The 17368-nt window shown below is 43.2% G+C and overlaps 2 protein-coding genes across 13 annotated transcripts in view; one reads left to right on the top strand and one right to left on the bottom strand.

Annotated features, from left to right (window-relative positions):
- ZGLP1 (zinc finger GATA like protein 1) overlaps positions 1-17368 on the bottom strand; it is a 64789-nt gene that overhangs the window by 21777 nt on the left and 25644 nt on the right. For all 8 annotated transcript variants that reach the window (XM_053303326.1, XM_053303328.1, XM_053303327.1 and 5 more), the window contains exon 6: positions 7970-8052. In XM_053303326.1, coding sequence (XP_053159301.1) covers positions 8007-8052 — 46 coding nt within the window. In that variant the 3' untranslated portion in view covers positions 7970-8006. The remainder of the gene's footprint in view (positions 1-7969; positions 8053-17368) is intronic.
- Positions 1-17368, top strand: part of LOC128347948 (complement C3-like) — a 136900-nt gene that overhangs the window by 113175 nt on the left and 6357 nt on the right. For 4 of the 5 annotated variants that reach the window (XM_053303318.1, XM_053303317.1, XM_053303316.1 and 1 more), the window contains exons 30-38: positions 1481-1639; positions 7045-7195; positions 7769-7823; positions 8935-9022; positions 10071-10160; positions 10547-10652; positions 11289-11378; positions 16281-16364; positions 16814-16897. In XM_053303318.1, the coding sequence (XP_053159293.1) occupies positions 1481-1639; positions 7045-7195; positions 7769-7823; positions 8935-9022; positions 10071-10160; positions 10547-10652; positions 11289-11378; positions 16281-16364; positions 16814-16897 (907 nt within the window). Of the gene's footprint in view, positions 1-1480; positions 1640-4530; positions 4764-7044; positions 7196-7768; positions 7824-8934; positions 9023-10070; positions 10161-10546; positions 10653-11288; positions 11379-16280; positions 16365-16813; positions 16898-17368 lie in introns of those variants that run through there. The other variant, XR_008317844.1, reaches the window with a different exon arrangement.

Genomic DNA, 17368 nt, shown 5'->3' with positions numbered 1-17368 from the left:
GCCATCACGCTTAGAGCATTTGCCTCTTAACGCCTGAAGCGTGAAGAGCCCGGGCCGGAGGGTGACTGACACAACGGGGGCAAGATTTCTAACCCACTTTGCCTGCTGTAAGCATGTACAGTGTATTTGAATGAGTGAACAGAGCTAATGTGAAGGGAAGAGATGTGACTGTAAACACACACAGTGGATGCATACCAGGCAGCTGTAGCCAATCACAGCCTCCCAGCATGTGGTCACTGTGTCTCCCTGAGGGTTTGGAGACATGTTTCTCCCAAACAATCACTCTCCATCACAGCAAAAGACTGCTATGGGCTGGCCCTGAAGATAGGTGTGAAACAAGAGGGCAGTTCTAGAATTTTGAAAATCTCAGTCTTGTCTTTAAAGACTGTCTTTTTAGATAGATAGATGGATGGATGGATATTGATTTTCCCCCTAGTCTTCATGGTTGCAAAGAGATGTGATTTTAAAAAATGCTTTATGCCAAAAAGGCTTAAAAAATGGAAAAGAGGCAGGCAGGTCTCGTGGATTATTCAGTACTATAATTAGGAAGCATGCCTTCTGGGATCAAAGACAGAATTTGTGGCAGCCCACAGTTCATAATGTAGGAGGAGGACCCTTTGCTGTGCCATCAAGATACTCCTGCACTCAGCACAGCATCTCATTTTACTCAGTAAACACATTTGTTCCATGCACAGCAATGTTCAAGCATCACTGTATAAGTATCGAGGGGAACCCCAATTTATTTATTTATTTATTTAAAATATTTCTACCCCGCCCCTCCAGTGTACTACTGCTCAGAGCGGCTCACAACAATAAGATACAATAAAAGTAATAAAATTAACTAAATTAAACAAAAAAAGTTGTCAGATTAAAAACCACAATCATTATTAGGTGCAAATTAAAGGTTATTTTAAAAGCTAAAAACAGAAAATTATAAAAAGCTAAAGAACCTACCAGATACAACCAAAAAATGGAGCATTAAAAAGCCTTCTTAAAAAGGTGTGTTTAAAGATTTTTTTAAGAACACTGAGGGAGGAAGCATGGCGAAGCTCTTCAGGGAGGACATTCCAAAGCCGAGGGGCCACAACCGAAAAGGCCCTGTCTCTAGTCCCCGCCAACCAGATCTCTGTTAGAGGCAGGGCCTGAGATGATGAGCGAAGGGAATATGGGTGAATGTGGTCCGACAGGTATCCCAGCCCCAAGCCAATGGAACAAGTCTTCAGACAAGAGTGTTTAAAGAAGCACGTATGTGTGTGTATGTCATCCACACCTTAAGTGTTGCTGCTGAAAACACCATTGTCACGCTGGCCTATGTATAATCAAAAAGTTTGTTGTGTAAGATGTGGAACTGTTTTCAATGCACTGTAATTTCCCAGCATCATCTCTCACTGGATCTTCGGTTTTTCTGTGCTAAGGATCCCGTTTAGATGTTCACTGCAAGGCGTTACTTCCTTATTCTATTTTTCTTGTACCGTTACAGTCAACCATCATGGTGTTCCAAGCTCTTGCCCAGCACGAGATTGATATGCCACCCCCTAAGGGCCAGACTCTGGATGTTTCTCTTCTGTTGCCACGACGTTCTCGGCCAACCACTTTCAGAATTGAGGACCAAAATGCCCTGGTTGCCAGGTCAGCAGAGGTATGTTTTGTCTTTCTGCAGTTTTGTACACTGCTCCTTTAGATTTTTAACCCACACTATTAAAAGGCAGTTCAGGGCAAAAAATGTTGCCTAAAAACCAAGGAAACCAGATAAATGCCAATGAAAGCCTAAATTACTGTTTATAATGTTACTTTAAAGGGGATTTTGAACTGACTTAAATTTCACCTATCAATTACAGAGCCCCAAAAATGTTTTCCTGTACTACCAGAAAATATTTAGTCTTCAGTAAATTGTTCTGGGAACAGAGTTATGGGGAAAACACTACATCTATGAGCCCCCTCTCTGTTTCCTCAGGGCTTGGTACATAGAAGGTTATAGTAACCTTATGCTTGCTTTTGATGTGCCCCTTGAAGCTCACAGATTACCATATTCCAAACAGGGTCATTTCGCCAAGCCAAGGCTAACATCGGAAGCTGATTTATACCAAGTCAGACCATTGGCCTATCTAGCTCAGTATTCAGGCGGAAGTCTTTCCCAGTTCTTTGATGCTGTGATGCTAACTGGAGATGCCAGAGATTGAACCTGGGATCTTCTGCATGCAAGCAGATGCTCTACCACTGAGCTACAGCCCCATCCCCCAAGGGGAATATCTTAACAGTGAACAGTGCTCACATGTAGTCACCCAATCCAAATGCAAACCAGGGCAGACCCTGCTTAGCAAAGGAGACAATTCATGCTCACTACCAACGAAACTCTGTGTCTTAAGTTACTTTCATTTGATTTTGCAAGGCAGTGACTCCAACAGCATTGAGGACAGGATGGGGCTCTAACTGACTCGGCATTTTCCAGATTACACACTGCAACAGTTTTACAATGTGTCTGTTAGGCACCCCTCCTTGCCGACTGCCTTGCTAAAATATATAACTTATCCCTGCAGTTGGGCTCTGTACTGGAGGACTGGAAAGTAGCAAATGTAACCAGAGGCATAGCTACAGAAAATAGCGCCCAGGGCAAGCACTGAAATTGCGCCCCTGTCCAAACATCTGATGCAAACTTAGAATAAAAACTGCTTTGTTCCAGTAGGGTGGGGGAAAGTAATTTAGACAGGAAATACAAAAACAAGCCCACCTCCCACACAAAATCAGCACAAGGTTCCTGTAAGAATTCAGCAGTAAAATGGGTTTTCCAACAGTCCCCAAAATTGTCGCCTCCCTATTGACTGAGCCATCCATGATTGATCCCTACAGAGAGCATAAATCATTGCAGTAGAGGTTTTCAAATGTGCCCTCTGCTGTTGCTGGACTACAGCTCCCATCACCCACAGCCAAAAACCACTGTGGGTGATGGATGTTGTAGTCTAACACCTGGGGACCCATGTCTGAGAACCCCCTGCACTCAACAACAGAGAAACAAAGAAATAATTACTTTGACATTTATTTTTTACATTTGTATTCCACTCTTCTTCTAAGGAACTCCTTAGGGTGGCATATATGGTCTCCCACATTTTTGTCTCAAACTTGAAAGGGGGGTGCTCAAAAACATTCAAAAACCTGATTCCCACATGCACCCTGAAGTAAAAGGTAAAGGTATAATGTGCAGTTAAGTCAATTTCTACTCCTGCTGCCCACAGAGACCTGTTGTTTTCTTTTGGTAGAATACAGGAGAGGTTTACGAACCCTTAAGTGGTACAGTCCAATCTTTCACCTCAGGCCTATACCACATCATTTTAATGAATATGTAGGCTAGAGCTGCAGTGGATCCACCTATCACAAGCTTTTCAGACTTTGAGTAAAGATAATTGTAGGGTTTGCATTCTGACTGTAGCAAAAACTACTTGTATTTGTTCTTACAATAAACTCCTTTTGTTAATTAAAACCTCTCTCACAAGCCAGTTTTCTTGAGTTCAGACACTTGCACAAATTAAAACTGCTTGGAACTATCTCCCCTTTTAAGCTAAATTCTCCACATTCACCCATACTGGGGGTGTTGAGCAATCATCCCCAAGGCAGTTCCATCAACAGTACAGGCTGACAAAGGATGGAGAACTACATTGTGTAGCGCACACATGTACCCAATAAACACAGTATCACAGTTCCAGACTAAACAACAATTCTGGAAGTGCCCTTCTATTCCTTTTGGCCGCAGAGATATTTGAAAAGTATTTTTTTAAAAAACAAAAAAACTAAGAAGCCATAAAGTGCTGAATAAAACTTCTGAGAGTCATACACTGGGATTTTGATGCTTGTTGGCTTTCCTGAAAATTTACAGAAGCAACAGATACATGGGAAGCTGCTTTATACTAAGTCAGACACTCCATCTGGCTTGGCATTGTCTACTCTGACGGGCAGCGGCCCTCACGGACTTATATTATATTAATTTTTAAAAAAATACCTGTAGCCCCTTCAGGGGGCTTCCTAAAGGCCACAGGGGGGTCTGCAAAGGTTCCCCCGCCGGCCTCTTAATTAACCGCCGCAGCCGGTCCTGGGCTAATTTTCGGGCCCATTGGGGCCTGCAAACGTCTGCGCAGCGGCCATTTTGGAGGCAGCCATGCATGCTCAAATGGCCTCTGCAAGGCCTGGCAAGGCCTAGGGCCTCACAGGGACCATTTGAACATGTGCAGCAGCCATTTTTTAAAAAAATTAAAAATGGCCACCAAAAACAAAATGGCCACTGCACATGCTCAAATGGTCCCTGAGAGGCCCAAGGCATTGCCAGGCCTCACAGAGGCCATTTGAGCATGCGTGGCGGCCTCCAAAATGGCCACCGCGCTGATGTTTGCAGGCCCGAATGGGCCTGAAAATCAGCCCGGGATGGGCTGCGGCGGTAAATTAAGAGTCTGGTGGGGGAGGGGGAACCTTTGCAGACCTCCCACCCACAGTCTTTAAGAAGCCCCCCGAAGGGGCTACAGATTAAAAAAATTTTTTTTGCAGCATAGCACCCCTTCAAGTGGCGCCCAGAGCACGTGCCCTGACTTCCCCACCCTGGATACACCATGTAACACCAGTTTTCAAAAAGGGATCCAGGGGCAATCTGGGAAATTACAGGCTGGTTAGCTTAACATCTGTTCCAAGCAAATTGATGGAAAGCATCCTCAAGGATAAAATTGGAAAGCACATAGAACAACAGGCCCTGATGGGAATGAACCAGTATGGCTTCCACAAAGGTAAATCTTGCCTCATAAACCTTTTGGAGTTCTTTGAGAGTGTCAACAAATGTGTGAATAAAGGTGATCCAGTTGACATAGTCTACCTGGACTTCCAAAAAGCGTTTGACAAAGTTCCTCATCAAAGACTCCTGAGGAAACTTAGCAGTCATGGAATAAGGGGACAGGTACATGTGTGGATTGCTAACTGCTTGAAAAACAGGAAACAGAGGGTAGGTATAAATGGAGAGTTTTCACAATGGAGGGAAGTAAGAAGTGGGGTTCCTCAGGGATCTGTACTGGGACTAGTGCTTTTTAATTTATTCATAAATGATCTAGAAGCAGGGGTAAGCAGTGAGGTGGCCAAATTTGCAGATGATACCAAACTCTTGCAGGTAGTGAAATCCAAAACAGATTGTGAGAAGCTCCAAAAAGATCTCTCCAAACTGGGGGAGTGAGCGACAAAATGGGAAATGTGGTTCAATGTTGGCAAGTGTAAAGTGATGCACATTGGGACAAAAAAACCCCAACTTCAAGTATACGCTGATGGGATCTGAGCTGTCAGTGACTGACCAGGAGGGGGATCTTGGGGTCCTGTTGGACACCTCGTTGAAAGTGTCGACTCAATGTGCGGCAGCTGTGAAAAAGGCCAATTTCATGCTAGGGATCATTAGGAAGGGGATTGAAAATAAAACTGCTAGTATTATAATACCCTTATACAAAACTATGGTGCGGCCACACCTGGAGTAGTGTGTACAATTCTGGTCACCACATCTAAAAAGGGACATTGTAGAACTGGAAAGGGGGCAGAAGAGGGCAACCAAGAGGATCAGGGGCCTAGAGCATCTTTCTTATGAGGCAAGGCTACAACACCTGGGGCTTTTTAGCTTAGAAAAAAGATGACTGCGGGGAGACATCATAGAGGATTATAAAATCATGCATGGTGTGGAGAAAGTAGATAGAGAGAAATTCTTCTCCCTCACACAACACTAGAACCAGGGGTCATCCCATGAAATTGATTGCCAGGAAGTCTAGGACCAACAAACGGAAGTACTTTTTCACACAATGCATAATCCACTTGTGGAATTCTCTGCCACAAGATGTGGTGACAGCCAACAACCTGGATGGCTTTAAGAGGGGTTTGGATAACTTCATGGAGGAGAGGTCTATCAACGGCTACTAGTCGGAGGGCTATAGGCCACCTCCAGCCTCAGAGGCAGGATGCCTCTGAATACCAGTTGCAGGGGAGTAACAGCAGGAGAGAGGTCATGCCCTCAACTCCTGCCTGTGGCTTCCAGCGGCATCTGGTGGGCCACTGTGCGAAACAGGATGCTGCACTAGATGGGCCTTGGGCCTGATCCAGCAGGGCTGTTATGTTATGTTATGTTCTCCACATTTCTCATGTTGTGACATCGTAGTGCGCTGTCACCAGGATGCCGTCCATATTTCCGATGCCTTGATTCAGGTCTTATTGAGGCGTTTTGGCCCTATAATGTAGTAAACCTGTTGCAGGAAAGTGTTGTGTTTTTCTGTTGTACGGAAGCTTGCCGCGTGTTTGATGCATTGCAGCGTGGTGTGGTCTGGACGGTTCATTTGGATTTGCCAATTTTTACAGCCCCTTTCTGCCCATTCCTGAAATAATGTCATGTAAAAAACCCTTTTTTTAATTTTTCAATGCGAGTTCTTGTGCAAGGGTGCAACCCACAAGGATGCAACTAGTTTCTCATCTGCGTTTGGCTTTTGATTGCTCATGTTTTTCATTAAGACTTTTGGGGATGGTGGGGGCCATATTCACACTGCAGATTTGCTGGCTCATTCAGTAGATCGAAGATCTGTTGATATGTAAAGCCACACAATATATTTTTCTTAATCTTTTTTTCTTAATTTTTAGAAAATATATATTTTTAATATATTTTTCTTCATCTTGTTAATCTTTTTTTCCATTCCTCACCACTGCCATTAGTTTATCCTATGTGCTGCTGATTCAGCACGAGAGGGTTTGTTGTTTTTGCCTCTAGTTAGCAAGTAGGCTTCTCTCTCCTTCTCAGAATAATCCCAGTCAGAGTTCATATATTAAAGTTGCAACACCAGGCAATTAATCAAAGTTTACTATGTGCTGAAGTCACTGAGGACAAACAAAGCCTACAGAGAGTTGAAGGCCTTGTTGCCTGAGCAGGCAAACCCTTTCATCCTCTTTTCTATCAGTTCCCAAATGCAGGAAGATGTCCCCATTTGACACTGATGGAAACATTTTCAAGAAACAGCTTCCCTTCCACCAGTCCTGTTCCTGATTTCTTTTCAGACTCATTGGAATGAAAATTTCACTGTGAAAGCATCAGGGCAAGGACAAGGGACCATGACCATCATGACAGTGTATCACGCAAAGATGCAGGAAGAGGCTGCTCAGTGCAGGAATTTTGATCTACAGGTCACCGTTGAAGAACTCCAGCTGAGTAAGTCTGGTGGATTTAGTAAGTGGTGGATTTAGATTTGCTAGAAATGCCAAGTTTTAATGAAAGGGCTAGATTTTGATGTGTGGCCCTGCACTAATATGCACAGAACCTCATGACCTGATGTCTGTACATGCTAGAACTGCCAGTAGGGTGGAACTGAGGCTCTTGTTGAGCAACCAACTTGTTGAGTGGGAAAATCTCTTAGCTGTGGATGAATAGCCAGCTCTTCTATAGCATGGCTAGTCAATAGAATCTCACCCATAGCTTGAAATAGACTACCACACCAACACTTTGGACTTGCGTATAAGCTTATTCTAAGTTTTACTCCAGCTTTGGACTCAAATTTGCTTGTTCTGTGTTTATAAAACTTTGGCATAGCTGCCTTCTGGCAGGGGTCTTTTAGTGGGCAGAGATGGAGACTACCAATAGTGGGTAAAAATCTTTTCCCTAGATACTTGGTGGTGCCAATAAGATGGTCTAACCAGCTGCTTTTACTTCCAACACCCTAATGGGTTCACATTGCATGGAATTTATACAGACTGACTCAGTTCCTCTTCCTCAAACAATTTCTAGGTCATAAGGAGACAAAAGGAGCCCTGGGAGCAGTCAAGATCAAAATCTGTACCAGGTGAGAATGATGCCTTTAAAGATAATCTATCTTCGGTCATAACTGGATGTTCAGAGTGACTATGGGAGAAGCAGTTGTTGTTACTTTACAAGAAAAGTTTGGTTTAGTCAACATTTTCAGAAAGCACATCTGGTTTTAGAAATTACCTCTTTGAGATGGTTTGACACAGATTTGTAGGACAGTTTAATATTCCCGACTTTCAGCCTGCATTGGTAGGAAAGGAGCACACCTGAAATCAAAAGTTAACGTGACAGTCAAAGGTTTATACTGAGAATATTAAACAATACCATGAGGATGCTAGTCCTACAATGTGCTGATGGAGGGTAAAAGTGAGAGTGAAGATAGATGTAAGATTTTACGAGCAGATGCAACAGGTTATGATCTGATATCCAGGGTATGATCTGAAACATGCAACATCAAGTCCAAGGTCTGCTCCTCAGCCTGGCTCCTCCCCTTGGACTGCCCACCACTTTTAAAGGAAGACATACTTGCTTGTTTTACAGACACCCATGTTTCACCATATTTTTTAAAAATCACAAATAGGTGTAAGTCAGTTACACGCTGGGGACTGGGAAATCTGTATTGCTGACATCATGGGTGCTAACGGTACAAGCCTGGCCTTTTCAACTTCCAAGTTGAACCATTTATGGAAGATCTGTAGGACTGCTTTCTCCCATTTGTTTACTGAGCCGCAGAGCACAACCAGCCTTCACCACTCTTAAAATGTTGCTTTTATCTATAGCCCAAGATGAATTTCTGTGGAGCCAAAGCTCTGAATTCTCACTAAGACTCTAAAAGGGGCCATTCTAATCATCTTGTGGGGCTTGGTGACATTTGGAACTACTGCCAATATTACAATTCAAAATTATTTGCATTTGGGGCTGGAAGCCTCTGTGGTGGAAAGCCTCCACCTACCTTCTGGCTAATGCATCTGAAAAAAATGGGCATACCATCTTGCCATCCATCCCCTACTATTGCCAGTACTCCCTCCACTAGTTTGCCTACAGCTGGCTTATTTTAATAGGATTAATATGGGAAGCTGATAGCATTAAGTCAAACCTATTTCTAAGTAACGGAATCCACTCTTACGGCATTTTTCCTCCACTCCTAGGTATCTTGGTGAAATTGATGCCACAATGTCAATCATTGATGTCTCCATGCTCACCGGTTTTGTACCTGACAAAGAAGACCTTAAGAGGGTAAATGAGCTCTGCTTCCTGCAGGAAATTGCTATTTAAAACTGGCCTTTGTAGATACTGGACTAGGAAACTCATTGCTGTTAATGAAAAGCTTTTTTTCATACACAGAGAAAATGACTAGAGTTAGCCAGGAATACCACTGGTTCTTCTGCTGTGATGCAACTGTTTCCTGGGCTTGTTGCAACAGAGAATGGCTACTTTCCTTGCAGAAGGGTGTCTGTACAACCATATCCCCTACCAAAACTGGCATCCTGTTACTTACATTGTTAAATGCTTCCCTATCATGAAGCAAGGTGAGGCAGCCACCAGAGGCAGATTTTGGGTGCAGCTGAGAGGGAAGTTCTGACTTCCCAAGATACTGGGAAGTTATCCTGCAAACAAAGCTCACTAAAATGAATGGGAGCGGCTTAGGAGCTTCCATTACCAAAATATTTTGGGCTGGCCCATAACCCTTGTGGCATGCATTGCATGGGACATGCATTCATAGGTGGCATAGATCAAATAGTTGCTGTGACAGGCCTTGAACCCTCACTTTGGAAGCTAGTTTGCAGCCTTGTAAAAGGATAAACAGTTCTTGCACAGATATGAGTAGAAATGTCATGTATCTTTAAATTAATTCTCAGTATGATCCTGAATCACACTAATGTGGCACAATAAAACAGTCACCCTTTGACAGAAACAGAACAAATCTTTGATCAGATAATTCTGAACTAGGGGTTCTGCTTAGAGATGTACTGCAAAAATACTCGGAGTAATTTCATAAATCTTATCAAAACTTTGCTTCCCCCAAAACTTCCCAGATACTTATTTCAAGCAGAAACCTCCACACTCACCTTAAATTTTACTTGAGATGGGATTTGGTTGCAACCTAGGGAACTTCCCTGACAAATCTCTCTAATCTTATCAAAACTTTTTCTGCTTCTCCAAAATCCTTTGAATTTTGCTGAAGGTGAAATGTGGAGGCAATTCTGCTCCCGAGGGACAGCTTTCTTATTTAGAACCTTTGCAGCCTGGTGCCTGTGACATCTCCCTTGGTTTCTCACTTTAGCTTTCTGAAGGAGTCGACAGATACATCACCCAGTTTGAAATTGACAATATCAAGTCTGAAAGAGGGAACCTTCTCCTCTACTTGCGCAAGGTAAAAGAGTCCTAGTTCAAAATAGTTTGCGTCCTTTGGATGGCTTATCTGGGGTTTGGGTGGTGGTGGGTGTATTAATATATCCACACATTTGTAATTTAGCATTAGAGAGGTTCCAAGTTCTGTATTTCATTCAGTTGCATTATAGAATAGTTCAAAAACTGAAGTGAGGGGTGTCCTTCTATTGAAAGGGACCATGCATGAAGTGATTTGCTTAGCCCTGCCTATAGAGAGAAGTGGGAGAAGAAATAATACACTATCTACTTCCGTAGATAGACAATTTCTATCTACTGAAGAGAATTCTCTCACAGTAAGCCCAGAGTTTCTTTCTCCAGTTTAAAGCTGGCACTCAAAGATTTATTCTCTCTTTTCTGTCTCCATCCTAGGTCTCACACACAGAAGATGAATGTCTGCATTTTAAAGCTTACAAGTATTTTGAAGTTGGTCTGGTTCAGCCAGGATCAGTGAAAGTATACAATTATTATTCTCTAGGTAATGGCAACGGCAGCTCTTCCAACAGGCTCAGCGTAGTAGAGGCCAATCAGCATAAGCACTAATTAATACTTCACAAAACCTTTACTGATGTTCCAAAAGTCTTTTCTGTTCCCATTTTACAAGGGCCAAACTGAGAAATGAATCTCAGGACAACACTGAAAGGTAGCAGCGCTGTTGAGAATGCTGCTTCTTAGACTGTCTCTACCCAAGTAGAGCTGCCCTGGGCTGAGTAGAGCCAGCTGTGGGAAGGACCTTGCAGAACCCATTTGTGAAGCATGGGTTTCAAGGTTTGCGAACAAGGCTTCTAGCTCCCAAACCACGGTTGGGAAAATAGAGTGGCCCTTAAGAGTACAGAAGTTGGCCATCAATATTGCCAAGAATGCTAGATGTTCCCCCCACATGACTGATAAGGGCAGCATGTGCAGCTGATCAACCCTCCTGATGAGTTCCTATTGCAGAAAAACAGGTTGACGTGTCGCCAGTATTCTTTTTGGGAGAAGGAGGTCATTCCCCCTGCTACTCTGTGCCTCCCTAAGGTTCTACTTTCAGGATTTCTTCCTGAAGAGATAAAGCAGTAAGCTATGCAAGCTGGTCAGCATGAAGTGAGACAAATCTTTCCATGCCTCCTTTCAGATGACCAGTGCACCAAGTTCTATCACCCATCCAAAGAAAGTGGCCTCCTCAATAAGATATGCCATGGTGATGTTTGCCGATGTGCAGAAGGTAAGATGGGATGGGAAGGGGATGGGAGATGCTGCTTCTGCTCATCCAAACCCAAGATTTAGTAGTGGGTGTATCTGGATGGGGGAGTACTGTGGAGTGAATGATTTCTGGTCCATAGAGCTCAATCCACAGTATAACTGGTCTTCAGGGCAGAATACCATAGCTAGGCATGCACAGTCCAGTCATTCATTCTGTCACTGGGGTTAAAATAAGAGACTTATTTGGACCACAGTATGATCCTGGATGTCTAACTGCTGTGTTTTAATTATGCTAGTCACAGCCAGAAAAAAGATCATCGATGCCTCCTGATCCTTGTAGCGCCTTATTATCCCACGTGGAGTCAGGGAAAAGAGCTCCTAGTCCACGACTCAACAAACTGCTGACTGGGAAAACTCTGCATGGGCTGACTGCCCCATCATGTGTGTATTTGCCACACACCCCGCATCTGATATCAGATGCAGGGGGCATGGCTACTGCCTAGGAGAGGGTTCATTCTCTGGCAAGCGCTTTGTTCCCTGGCTGGATGTGGTGGGGGGGAGGTGTCTTGGCAGGCCCCACCCCGACCCCCTTGCTCTATTGTCACCACACCCCTGAAGTACCCTTAAAGATGCTGACAAAAACTTGAAATAAACTCTTTTCCTTAATAAACACTGGCTGGTATACAGAGCAAGGGTACATCAATGCAGAGAGAAAACAGCCTAAACAGAACTTCCCAACTAAACTGCACATGTGCATCAGGAGAGCGGCAAATTTTTTACACCATCCCCTTCCCCAGAAAGCCCTTTGTGCCACCCGAAAATAAGTCTCTAAAGGTTGCACAGCCCTTTCTTTTCCCTGTAGTGTGTGACCCAAGCAATGTGTAACATGACATCATTGCACTGTGTGTCCTTCAGCTCACTATCATCAGCCAGTGATGTGAGGCAGGAACAGGGGGATACACACTGTAGCGGATTAAAGCCTTTGTCTCAGAGCAAGCTCAGGTGAGGGAAAGAAATGCTGGATCATCCCTGCAGAGCTGCCTGGCTAGGCTTCTAAAACTATTCTGTACTATTGGTAGGTTCAAAATGCTGCCACCAAGCATCCTAACTTGCAGAGAACTGGATCAGTGGATTGGGTGATTTAATCCAAGGTCCCTCTGTAACTATGGATTTGAGCAAATAAATTAAAAAACCTTCCACGTGTATGCCTACACGGGATGAGAAAAACTGAGCTGCTGAACATTTGAGGACGTGTTTTCACCAGAGAAATCCCCCTTTGGGGGGGGGGGGGGCTTGAGTTAAAAAACCCAACTCAGAGAGGCTTGTAAAAAGAAAAGAACTTTAAAAACCCAGTTTTATTCAATTACTACAGACTGCTTCCATCTGAGGCTTTCTCAGCTTTTTGATACTGTTAAGAATACTTAGCAGGAATTACACAAATAGGTTGTCTTAATGCACACTTAAAAGTGTACAGAGGCTTTTGCAACACCCTAGGTGTATTCATAGGCTAGTGTTTCTTATTTTAATTACATTGCAGGTAAACTATAATAGAACAGTATCAGGAATATGCATCTCTCTCTCTCTCTCACTCACTCACTCACACACACACACACACAAGTTTCTAATGCACAATCTGACTAGCAAACTGTTCCCTATGCTGAATTTACTTTTCCTTGAACTCACCCAATTCCTGAGGAGAATCAAGCTTCCTGCAATCCTTTCTTTTAAGGATTTACAGAGTTATTCCATGAGAGAAACCTCCATGCTAGCTCCGACTATGAGGGAGCAAACTCCATTGCCCCTCACTAAGTCTTTCCACAAATGCTTCTCTCCAACAAAGACCGCCCTTCTTATTCCCAGAATTCCCAGCAACTTCTCTCTAGGTCCCACCCACCTGGTGTACTGATTGGTTGCCCTGGAGCTCACCAGCCTGTTAGTCGAGCAAGGATTCACTCCATTAACTCTTTTGAGGGAGGGAAGGCTGATCACTCTATACACACACACACACACACACACACACACACACACACACACACTAGTGTGTGTGACACTAAGTTGCACGCTGCTTGCATTAGATGTTACAAGTATTTACATATGCAACATATTACATTAATGAAGTCCCCAGCTTACAAATGCCAACTCTCACATACAGACAAGTTGTCCCTCTTGGGAACTATACACATTTCAAGTTATGAACATGGGACTTACAAATTAACTTTTGGAACACAAACTGTTTGTAAGTTGAGTGCTTCCAGTACTGACTCACATGCAGTGCAACATTCCATGTGTGTTGCAATATCACGTGCACAGAATTGTAGAACAGCACACTGCACCAACACAAAAACTGCATGAAGTTCAGTTCAAAATGTAAATGAAGTTGTGTTATACACGGCCATTGGAAGCTGTGTTATACACAGCCATTGGAAGTAATACCTGCCCATTGTGCAATTGCATTCACACAATTTTTGCATTTGTGCAAAGAGTGATACTGTGCACACGTTCCATCGCAATGCACATGAAATGTTCCGCTGTATGTGAGCCATTAATTATGTGGGTGTGACATCACTGTCCCCCCAGAGGGGGCAGTTCAACATCCAAGGGATTGGGAAACCCTCCAGAATGCATTGGAGTGCAGTCAAAAACAAGGCCAACACCAGAACATGCAGTAACAAACCAGGTTTATTCAACGCTCTACAGTACTCACCACCTTCTGAAGGCAAAGGAGGAGAGCAAGTTCTTCAGGACCTCACGCCAGTGTTACCTCACACCAGCTCCTCCTCTGTAATAATATCTTACAGGAAGGGGTTTCTAGAAGCATTGTCTTCTAGACAGCATCCTTCCTCCCTGGGAGGCTCAAACTGGAGGGTGAATCTGATCTCTCTCTGAAATTCTCCGACCTTCTCAGCTTCAGCAGGGGCCGGCCAAAACACTCTCCCTCTGGAATACATTACTTCCTTTTGAGGTGGTGGCTCTATAGTACGATTTGTTGCTCACCTGATTGGGCTCCATTTCTCAGGAACCATCAGCGGGTCTGTTTTTGGTGGACCTGGAGAGGTGCCTGAGGCCCTGATCTAGGTCCCATCATTATCCTCGGGTGTAGCGGGCTGGTCTGATGATTCCCTGGGCCCCGCCAGGTTCTTCTGTCTTCCACAACTGTCCATGGCTACCATTCCACAGAGTGCATTCCTATTTAAGTTTAACATTTTAAAAGTGCTACCGTTTGTATGCATGTTCCTGAAGAGGATCATGTATTTACAAATATGGAAAGAAACTGAAACAGCATATAAGATAAATGCGATTCTCCTCTGGTTCTGAAGTTTGAGGACTTGACTGCTAATTCAGGGAGAAGGTGAGAGAGATTATGAGAGAGCTGAGGGCTTATGGACAATGGATAATATTGCTTTTAGGGTCCTATATATTGTGATGGTAAAAAGTATGTCTCAGTTAAACTCCCTATGCAATGGATAGTATTAATTTTATACAAATATAAGTAGCAGCTGTCTGCTATTTTAGTTCGGTTTCACTAATGCACCCTTAAGTGCATTTTTTAAAAAGTATATTGATAGTATATTCTTTGTCATGAACCCTGCCACCTATTAAGATTTGGGAAGGTCCAGTTTCAGTGCCACCAGCTCATCTGGAGGGGGCTCAGGGCCGGGTCTTCTCTGTGGCTGCCCCAGGACTTTGGAATGCACTCCCTGTCAAAATAAGAGCTTCTCCATCTCTGATTGCTTTTTAAAAGACCCTTAAGACACACCTATTTTCCCAGGCTTTTAATTAAAATAACTTTTAAAATGTTTTATTCTGTGAATTTTTTTAAATTGTCTTACTCTGTGTATTGTTTTTAATCTGTGAAACTGTTTTATTTTTTATATATTGTAATTTGGACTGTGTATATGACCTAGAGATGTACTGTATATATCAGGCAGTATATGATTACTACTACTACTACAAATATTTATATACCGGTCTTAAACCAAAATTCTCAAAGTGGTTTACATAGAAAAATAAATAATACATATAAGTAAGATGGTCTTCTGTCCCCAAAGGGCTCACTATCTAAAAAGAAACATAAGGCAGATACCAGCAACAACCACTGGAGAGATGCTGTGCGTGGGTTGGATAGGGTCAGTTGCTCTCCCCCGCTAAATATAAGAGAATCACCACTTTGAAAGGTGTCTCTTTGCTCAGTTAGCAGGGGTAATATTTGCATATTCCCAGTTACAGCTCCATGTATAGTTTGTGCTAACACTTTTGCTATGAAAACGTCAACAACTGGATAAAGTTGTTAGATGGTGAGTCCTTTTAGGTCAGGAAATCATTTCCCCATACCTTTTGCTATGTAAACCACTTTAAGAATGCTTTAATTGAGAAGCACTATATGTTATTTTATTAATAATAATAGTATAAACTATACCTCCTCCATAAAGTCTTGTAAATTTTAAAATGCCATGAGCCCCATTAGTATGAAGAGAAAATTGCAGTGATGCAGTAATGCTAGGACTATTACTGCATTCCAGAAAACAGTTGGTCATTGGAGAGCAACAATAGGGAAATTACAAGATTTCTGCATGATGTCAGGCTGTGATGACAATATCAGCAAGTATGAGGGCCTCGAGGTCTCTGCTCTGCATGGTGTGGATCAGACTCTCTCTACCTGCCATGAAGGGGTTATCCAGGGCCATGGTAGTTATGAGAACTACAGTGGTCTGATCCATGAAATTGCTGGGTAACCAGTACTGGATGCTGAAAAGCCAGTAAGCTCCAGATTCTGCTAGGATTCCCATACAGAACCATCAGATCCTACCCAGATGTTACCTGCTTAAGGAGTGTTTCTGAAATAAGCCCTAATAATCAGTCCAACACATCTGGCTCAAAATTCTGCAGACCATGTGTTGATTTTCTCCTTCTTTCTATTCCCAAGAAAACTGCTTCTTACGCAATGAAGAGATTCATGTTGATCCACAGTTCCGGTTTTTAGAAAGCTGCAAGCCAGCAGTGGATTACGGTAACTACAGTTTAGATTGCTGACTCCCTGTAAATGAGAATGGGGCTGTGTGTCCAGCCAAGACATCAGAACTCCTAAATGGCCAACATCTAGTACTCCACATTCACCACTTTGGGTGGACATTTTGCATGGCCTCCTTGCAAGGCTGCCTCGGTCCCCAGGGTGAGCTGCTGCTACACAAACTCATCCCTGCTGCTGGCACTTTCTAGGGCTACTACATTGTAGCTCATTGACACAGGTTGGCCCTCAGATGCATCACAACTTCTCTGTTCTAAAATTAGATCTGGATCAATGAGCAGGTTCTGGACTTAGCAGTGCCAAGAGGCAATAAGACTTGGGGAACAGAAATCTCAACAGCACCAATTATTCAGTTTCCCTGCTTGTTAAGGAACTGAGGTATTTATGTGGAAAAGCAGACAACCATCTTAACTAATACCTTTGTCTTTAAGTGTACAAAGCCAGGCTGATTCAAAAAGAAGAAACCAACAGTTATGACAACTACATCATGCAAGTTGTAGAAGTTCTTAAAGCAGGTAAGAATTTCCCTTCCTAAGGCTGCGGGGTCAGGCTTGAATATAATACCAGGAGAGCGTTGTTGTTTTTTAAATAACCCCTTTTTGAATCCTTGCATTAGTCTAGATCAGTGATTCAAACTATGTTCTAAGGAAGCTTTGGGTTCCTTAGAAGATTACCTAGAATTCCTCACTGAGAAGATCAGTAGTGGTAAACAAGCTGCATGATAAGATAAGCTTGCCGATCACTACCAATCTTCCGCTGCAATAGACTGTGGGGGGCGGGGGGTACTGAGTGCACTCCGGGCCACACCTACAACATTTCCTAGAATCTCTTGCAGCAACCAGGAGTCCCTTGCTAGACACAACATTTTAGAAAAGATTCCAACAACAGAAGGTTTAAAAACAGAGTAGCACCAAAACAGAGGCAGGCCCCAAGCTGGTGCTTGAAAGCACCATGTGAATTTACTATGTCAAGATTGCCCAATGCAT

The sequence above is a fragment of the Hemicordylus capensis genome, chromosome 2, assembly GCF_027244095.1.
Source record: "Hemicordylus capensis ecotype Gifberg chromosome 2, rHemCap1.1.pri, whole genome shotgun sequence".
NCBI classification, from domain to species: Eukaryota; Metazoa; Chordata; class Lepidosauria; order Squamata; family Cordylidae; genus Hemicordylus; species Hemicordylus capensis.
This window is presented reverse-complemented; position numbering and strand designations above follow the sequence as displayed.